Source organism: Alosa sapidissima, chromosome 4, assembly GCF_018492685.1.
Source record: "Alosa sapidissima isolate fAloSap1 chromosome 4, fAloSap1.pri, whole genome shotgun sequence".
Lineage (NCBI taxonomy): Eukaryota > Metazoa > Chordata > Actinopteri > Clupeiformes > Clupeidae > Alosa > Alosa sapidissima.
The window spans coordinates 35,344,330-35,352,787 of record NC_055960.1 but is presented as its reverse complement, the minus strand read 5'-3'; the positions used below and the strand labels follow the sequence as shown (position 1 = coordinate 35,352,787).

At 39.7% G+C, this 8,458-nt stretch overlaps 1 protein-coding gene and 1 long non-coding RNA gene across 3 annotated transcripts; both read right to left on the bottom strand.

The window, feature by feature from the left end:
- Positions 1 to 1,497: 1,497 nt before the first annotated feature.
- On the bottom strand, positions 1,498 to 3,981 carry LOC121707627. Its single transcript, XR_006031361.1, has 6 exons — positions 3,826 to 3,981; positions 2,944 to 3,052; positions 2,719 to 2,802; positions 2,376 to 2,462; positions 2,126 to 2,258; positions 1,498 to 1,765 (listed from the first exon to the last, which is right to left on the bottom strand). It is a non-coding gene; the product is annotated as an uncharacterized LOC121707627 (long non-coding RNA).
- A 1,620-nt stretch (positions 3,982 to 5,601) lies between these two features.
- Positions 5,602 to 8,132, bottom strand: LOC121707626 (complement C1q-like protein 2). 2 transcript variants are annotated; one of them, XM_042090317.1, is made up of 3 exons: positions 7,883 to 8,132; positions 6,653 to 6,787; positions 5,602 to 6,506 (listed from the first exon to the last, which is right to left on the bottom strand). In XM_042090317.1, the coding sequence occupies exons 1-3, from the start codon at positions 8,088 to 8,090 to the stop codon at positions 6,223 to 6,225; spliced, it is 627 nt and encodes a 208-aa protein (XP_041946251.1). In that variant the 5' UTR covers positions 8,091 to 8,132; the 3' UTR covers positions 5,602 to 6,222. The 2 variants fall into 2 exon arrangements, with proteins under 2 accessions (XP_041946251.1, XP_041946252.1); XM_042090318.1 differs by having other exon boundaries at positions 6,653 to 6,781; positions 7,880 to 8,131.
- Between the last annotated feature and the right edge of the window lie 326 nt (positions 8,133 to 8,458).

Sequence of the window (8,458 nt, the reverse complement as noted above, 5' to 3'; positions counted from 1 at the left end):
CTATCTATCTATCTATCTATCTATCTATCTATCTATCTATCTTTCTATCTATCTATCTATCTAAAGAGGAGAGAGGAAGAGAGGAGGAGAGGAGGGTTCTGTCCTGTCTCTTTCATGTAAAGAGGAGTGGAGATGAGGACAGGAGAGTCCCTTAGCTTTCAGTGTACGTGTAAGAGACTGTGTGTGTGTGTGGAGCATCACAGGCCTGAGCCCCTTTACACACACTGGGACTGCAGATCATCACAGTCACAAGCGTAGTCTTTTAGAGTGGTAGCACAGCTCTGAGTGTGTGTGTGTGTGTGTGTGTGTGTGTGTGTGTGTGTGTGTATGTGTGTGTGTGTGCGTGCATGCGTGTGTGCGTGCATATGTATGTATGTATGTATATGTGTGTGTGTGTGTGTGTGTGTGTGTGTGTGTGTGTGTGTGTCTGTCTGTGTGTGTGTGTGTGTGTGTGTGTGTGTGTGTGTGTTTGTTAAAGTCCCGCCCCATATACAGCCCATCTCCAGCCCATCTCCAGTTCCTACATTCTTAATGCTGCAGCAGCATTTACTCAGGATCACCAAAGAGCTGAATTATTCAGGCTCCCCTGTGTTCCGCCCGCCGTGTTCTGTCTTCTGTGTTCCGTGTTCTACACTGGGCCATTTACTCTGGGCTGTGAAAGTGCTGCCCAAGCTTCGACGGATCCTTGTTCTGCACAGTTCTGCAGTTCTAGCAGTGATATTCCCGTCACAGCTCAGGGGTGTGTCAACTCACAGCACTGATATTCATACACACACCCACACACACACACACACACACACACACACACACAGTTTCCAGACACAAGGAACAGGAACAGTTTACATAGACACAGACCAGGTGGCTGTCCCACTAACTGGCTGGACTCAGTTCCTCAACACTGGGTGAAAAGGCTCTGAATCAGGGAATATTCATAGTGATATATTTCCTGATATGCGTAATATCAGGAAATATATTGGTTGATATGCTCCTGATATTTTAGTGCCAATTGCCATATCAGGAGCATATCAAAAGTCCTGAATGGGACTGCGACGACATGCAAGATATCCAGACTTCATATTCTCACCTGATATGATCCATGTTTCAAGTATTAGCTACTTATATGACCCCGGACACCTCTTGTTCTTGTTCCCATATACCCCCTGATATGTCAAACATGGGACTACGCATATACAGCCCATATACTGCCAGACACAGCTAATTTTGCAGGCATTTATGTGTATGCCTTTATTTGCTTTTCGATAGGCTTTATGCCTTTATTTTTAAAATTAATCATGTGATTTATATATGGTGATTTATGTAATGGTTTTAAATGTGAGATAGTACATAACCATCACTGAGCTTATTGTGCATCTTTAACTTAAATAATATTTCACATTAATTTTACACACTTAATTACATTATTTACTTACACCTGCTAAATCCCAATGACTTATTTTACTTTACCATGAAAAATATACTGTACGACAGGCAATAAAATTTGTTACATGGCCTTTATTGTATTTATCAATCAATATTCAAATCAACATGGCTTTCTCGCCTGCAGTAGGGGGCTTACGCAGTGACACTCTCAATGACCTGCCTCGAGTGAGAACAGAGACTTCTGCTTGACCACAGTGGTTTAAACAGTCCATGGTCTGGGCGTGCAACGTCCTTTAAAACATTTTGGGCCCTTGTCCGTACTCTTCTGGTATAGATGGTAGGGAAAGGTGCTCTGATGGTCCCTTTGGCAGTAAAAGTCAGGTGTCTGTAAAAAGAGAAAGAAAGTATATGTTACAATTGACCCTGTCCGTGAATATAATTAACTCAGCTTGTGTGACAAATAAAAGCAAACCCACAATAGCAGCCTAGACGTCAGGTGCAATAGTTAGAAGTAATGGAGATATGTATTACAGTTGTGCTCATAAGTTTACATAACCTTAGCATACACATACATTTAAAAATCATCTGATCTTAATGCCTTAATAAAAAAAAACGAGAAAATCCAACCTTTAAGGAACACTTATTTATTTACGATACACAAAGAAAATTGCTGTCCTTAAAGGTTGGATTTTTCCTAATTTTTTTTTAATTAAGGCATTAAGATCAATTTCCAAAAGTATCATACCTAATTGCAACACTGTCTGCAGAAGCTCTTTCCTTCTTGCTTAAACCACCTTTCTGATGCCTAACATAGATCCTCCCCCATCTGACGTGCAGTGCCAGCCTCTGGCTCCAGGCTGGGACTTGCTGGATGGCACCTAAAAAAATAAAACAGCAATTGCTATACATTATGTTATTGTTGATTAAGATAAAAATCAAACATTAAAAAATAAGTTGGTAAGTCAATCAGGTGTTCAAACAAAAATGATAATTACCTTATGAAGGCACCCTTGCCACCATCACATTCAATGTTATGTTATCACCAATTATTGATATCAGTTTATTTGTGAGGGTTTCAGTTTCTGTAAATAGAAAATAAGATTTTAGAACTAAAGAACTAAATTATGATTATGCTCAGTTTGGCATATATTCAACACATTATTTACATTACCACCAACATAATGGTAAACATGGCTAAACTTCAAAATTCAAGACTATTATTAAAAACGACAATAATGATGATTAGTTCCTGTATTAATGCATTACATTGCACATTTGTCAAACAAATTAGAGTGTGCACAGTGACATAGCCCTCATTCAAAACACACAAACACTTACAGCATGTTGAGGGCAGCAGCCATGGCTTCCAGACATAGTCAAGTAGCATGTAGTAGTAGCAGGACAGACCGACTTTGCCCTGGTCTGTTGATGGAGTCATAACAACAAACAGACACATGAAAAAAGGGGATAAACTAAACACAGCAACAGACACAAATACATGCAAACACATTATAATGTTATTTGCTATTCTACGTGTGTGTGTGTGTGTCTGTCTGTCTCTACCTGGTGAGTGAACTCTCTTGCGGGATCTTTTGTATGGAAGTGGCACACATTTGGAATATTCCAGAATGCACTCAGTGTTCTCAGGGAAGCAGTCCTCACAACTCACTGCCTGCAAACAGAGAACAGAGGGAAATTAAGATGAATAAATTGCAAAATAAGCTTACACATAACGTGAAAAGACCATCACTGAAGCACTAATGCCCTCACATGCATCTTAAATAAACACATGCCTTGGCACAAGTCAGGTACAACCAAATAAGGGCTATGAAATGAAGAACATTTTGCCTAATACTACCCATACATCAGAAACCTTTGACAAGATCTGGCTTTCAAGCTTTACTCAAAAGACTACAATCTTTCAATAATCTTACCCAAATCTGGTCAAGTCTTCTGGTGTAAGGATGGCTTAATATAACACTATACGTTACCCTTCACAAACTAAAGATCCCTTCACTTGTCGGCATCATATTGAGGTACGTCAACCCCCTGTTCAAGTTAGCCTGCATAGTCATTAGCAGCCACTATAAATGTAGCTTCTAGAAGTTATAGCTAGGTTAGCTAACCTACTCGTGCCTGATAGCCTTGGCCATTTCATTCAAACTAAAACTTTACATCCATAACGAAATCTCAGACAGACTTATTGTTGAATATGATATTACTACCATTCCAGATATTCCACACAATGGTAAAGTTAGTAATTGGAAAAGTTAACATTAACAGCTAGCAGCTAACGTTAGCGATGTTAGCTCGCAAGCTAGCAAATGTTAGCTGATTCTAACATGACGGTTAACAAACGGTTTTGGTTAACATTAATGCTAAAAACAGTATTCTCCTAATTAATTCCAGTTTTCAATTGGCATACAAAAGTACTGTAGTTCTTACCTTGGATATGATGAAGGCAGAGTTTGTACAGCTTGCAGTCAAATGCATGACAGAAAAGTGACGGTTGAAGTCACCACCAGTGGCAAGGAGTTCGTTGAAAAGTCAGTCAGGGGTGGGGGATGGGTATGCTGTGTGTGCGCATGCGCTTATCGAGAGGCAAAGCATAAAAAATCGTGGAAATGATTAGGCTTGCATATTTTAGTTACATTAAAATGACTACCAAACTGATTTTGTAGAAGTGTCAAAACATAGTAGCCAAGTGGGCTATTACTACTATTCTGATTATTAACATTATTGGTTCTCATATAGTTTGACGTCAATTTCATTTGAAGCCTTGTTCCTTAATTAAATCAACATTGGTTTATCAGTCACCCACGTTTTATAGACAAGTTACAACATGATTGATCCATTGTTACGTTGGCCCACAAGGCAGCTTGTAATGTTAAAATAGTATGCTCAACTTTAACAAGTTTAATAAGCCTTTCTTATGTGTTATGGTTTGTAGCATATAGTATGTATTTATTTTCATTATAGGCTATTGATTGAATTGTTGTTTATTATTGCTATTCTTCTTAATGTAGGCCTACTTCAAATTGTTTAGGCTACTGTTAAATTTAACTTTGTGTTGTTGTTATGTGGCAACTCCAACTGAACCGAATTCATTTTGGCAGACAGCATTGGGGACAAGGGGAAAGCAGATAATTTAAAATGTGGGCTTTATTCCTCCAACAGATCTCATGCATATTATACATAAAAAGTAGGCTAGACCTACAGACTATAGCAACTATAAAATCTCAAAGATATCATTGAAATTGAACCATAACCAAAATAATTAGGTAAGTAGGCTAGCCTTGACCTGAAAAAGGTAGTCTTTACACTGTAAATAGTCTATTTTTGAATGTCCCGAAATTAGATAGAAATCAAACGGCAAATAGCCTATCAGTGATGTTTTATGGTACGTTTTGGGCGTAGGGCATGCATGACTTAATTAGGCAGATCTTGGGCCTAGGCTATCTAATATGATAACCTAAGCCTATCCAAGGGTGGAGACCTACCCAAAGATATCCAGAAATGGTGTGTGTGACTTGTGATTTGGGTATGCATACCCCTGATATCTCAATGGCATATCAGGAGTCAAAATAAATCAATATTTTCACTGATTCTTAAAAACTCAGGATATGATCAAAGATGCTCCTGATATGCTGCATGTCATAAAAAATATCCGGTCAGTATATCCCCTGATTCAGAGCCTTTTCACCCAGTGCAATGTGAGGCCAATGTGGTTTGTGTATCTCAGGGAAAAGCGGGGGGGGGGGGGGGGGAGACACACCACAGTTGTGCCTCCAGACTACTTGCCTCTCTTTGTGAGTGTGTGTGTGTGTGTGTGTGTGCATGCGTGCGTGTGTGTGTGTGTTACCTTTTTCATTTGTTTATGTTGACAACATGAATCGCATGACACATCAGACCTTACTCAGACCTTACTCTTATCTTAGAAGCCCTTCAAACCCTCTGAGAAAAGAAAACTTTAAACCACACAACCCCACCATGTGTTTAATACATCTGAGAAATTACTCTGATACACATATCTCTTCACTGACATCCATGAAAGCAGAAAGCGATTCATTCAATCCTCTCTGGTGCTGAGGCAAAAGCATCATCAGATCCTTGTTTGCCACAGAATCTGCGATGCATGCTGAGAATATTCTCTCATTGCAGGGGAGCTGACTGCAATAGTGTTGTTAAAACTAAATATGCAAAATGGACAAGAATTCACTATTTATGGAGTTTATATGACATTTATTGTTGTTTGGACAGAACTACACAACAAACAAATCACAACAAACATTTCTTCAAAGTTCAAAAAATGCTAAGCTGGAAATAGAAATGCAAGTATTTTTAAAACGTTTAAGATATTCCAGTGGTGTGTGTGTGTGTGTGTGTGTGTGTGTGTGTGTGTGTGTGTGTGTGCAGTGGTGTAGTCTACGTGATACACAGGACTAAGCAGTATACCCACTTAAAAAGTATCACCATCTCAATATACCCACTTAAATAGGCAAGAATTTGTATTAACATCACAGTCTACCCACTACAGCTAACTACTACATCACAGTATATCCACTACAGCTAGACTACACCACTGTTATATCCAGATGTGGTCACAGTAGTACAAAACAAAACCCATTTCTATGTTCTAGCAGTTTGCTCTGATAACTTCATATTCATTCACAGCACATCATTTGGTTGGCTGTGACTGAGTGTGGATAATTTCATATTGTCACACACAACACAGCCCAAGCTTCTAGTTAGCAGAGTGAATAGAGATACGTATTATTTCTGTAAAAGCATAATATAAAGAGACATGCATCTCTAAAGCTGATGTAAATATTGTTGTCAGCATTACATGGTGAAGAGCAGAAAGCCACTGAAGGTGTTGTAGTGCATGCTGTCATCATAGACGATCCGGTTTGCCATAAGTTCCACATACACACTGTCCCCCACCTCCAGGGCGATGACCACAGCGTTGCTGCCCATGTCGTTTATGTCAGACGATGAGGTGTCCCAGACAGAGGTCAGTCTTTCATCGTTCTTTTTCAGGCTCACAACAGAGTTGGGTTTACTCAGGTTGGTGAACATTGAGAACCGAAAGTAGTACATTCCTTTGACCTGTGCTGTGAAAATGCCTAATAAAAAGAACAATAATAAAAAGAGTGGATTAAATCCCATGAACGTTCATTTGTCTTTCTCCTGTTTCCTCCAAACACACACACACACACACACACACACACACACACACACACACACACAGAGAGAGAGAGCGATACACTACCTGTTGAAGGATTGTAGCAGCTGCCAGTGTTGGAGTACACCTTCTTGTACTGCAGTGGGACTGCAGCGGTAAAAGGTCCAGTGTCTCCAGACCCAGACTCTTTGAGAGTTGCAGAGAAGGCTACGCGTGGAGTACCTAACAGCATCACAGTGCCACACACACCAGAGATCAAACACATTCATACATAAACACAGTAAAGCAGTAAAACACATTGTTATTGAAGGGGCTGTATGTGGGATTGTTTTTGTTTAAAACGTTCCAAAAATGAATTACAGTAGCAAGAGAATGGGAAGAAACAGACTGCCGTTGCAGACCTAATAGTGCTTGCTTTGAAGACTACTCGTAGTACACATTGCTCCTTTAAAGTACAAGTCTATGTTACCACTAGTAAGGCTCCTTTAAAGCATAAGTCTATATTACCTGTAGTAAGGTTCCTTTAAAGTATGCTACCTGTAGTAAGGCTCCTTTAAAGTATGCTACCTCTAGTAAGGCTCTTTTAAAGTATGTTACCTCTATAAGGCTCCTTTAAAGTATGTTACCTGTATCGTAAACGTGCTAATTACCAAACATTTCGTTCGAAAATTCTAAAACAACAATGTTTTTTAATACTTCAAAATAACCTTACATTTTCAGTAGCCATTGATGTGTAGATTTGAACAAAATCTAGTTTGGTTCTTACCGGGGCTTTTACTGCCTGAAATATCCGAGAAATATCCAAGAATTCTTGTCGAATTAAAAATTCCACCGGAGCTCCAAGCGGATTTGTACACGTAGCTGTTTACAGCTCTTGGAGTCACGGTAAAATGTAATTTCTGGTACATAGCTAATTTAGATAAACTTATGGTGTGGGTGCTTGCGTTTCTTTAGGAATCCGCCGTCTTGGTTTGTATAGAAATTAATATTAAGTGACACATACATGTAAGAGGTTGGACATACGTGACGGTTGGTCATATGTGACGTCCCTATAGTAAGGCTCTTTTAAAGTACGTTACCTGTACTAAGGCTCCTCTAAAGTGTTACCTGTAGTAAGGCTCCTCTAAAGTATGTTACCTGTAGTAAGGCTCTTTTAAAGTACGTTACCTGTACTAAGGCTCCTCTAAAGTATGTTACCTGTAGTAAGGCTCCTCTAAAGTATGTTACCTGTAGTAAGGCTCCTCTAAAGTATGTTACCTGTAGTAAGGCTCTTTTAAAGTACATTACCTGTAGTAAGGCTCCTTTAAAGTACGTTACCTGTAGTAAGGCTCCGCAACTCCTTGATTTCCTTTTCAGTGTTCTGCAACTTGGCCTCCAGAAGGGCTATTTTTTCTGCCATGTTTGTGACCTTGAAGGGCAGGGAAAAAAGGTCACAGTTACCGGTGAGTTGGTCACCATTTCCATTAGTTTGAGGCTCACACAGATAGCAGCTGCAGGCTAGAACCAGGAGTGCAATGGTCTTCATCCTTGAGGTGTTGAGATCTCCGCTTCTTGAAATGAAAGAAGAGGTCGCTTTTATATATCTAGCATTGCACAATATACCAGTTTCGGAAATACTGGAAATACCAGTTTCAGGCAATGCCCATTGTAAACAAACCTCCCCTTGTGAGATATTGACATATTAAGTGATTGATAGGCAAGGGGAAAGCACACAATTGCCCAACAAGTGATCGTCTCAACACAATACTTATTTTTCTGGGGCACAGCAGATCAGTACCAGAGACTTTCTAATGAGGAGACACAGCACCCAAAAAATCCTCCATAGAAATGCATGGGGTTTGTTTGTATGGCCGTTGTCTACGCATATCCCACCCCTTCCTCGGCAAAACGTCG

Bases quoted from the DNA above. Each gene is read 5' to 3' on its own strand.
- LOC121707626 (XM_042090317.1), bottom strand. From the start codon at position 8,090: ATGAAGACCATTGCACTCCTGGTTCTAGCCTGCAGCTGCTATCTGTGT. The intron at 6,788-7,882 runs GTAACGTACTTT...TGATGCTGTTAG, and splicing joins GTTGCGGAGCCTTACTACAG to GTACTCCACGCGTAGCCTTC. The intron at 6,507-6,652 runs GTAGTGTATCGC...TCTTTTTATTAG, and splicing joins CTGCTACAATCCTTCAACAG to GCATTTTCACAGCACAGGTC.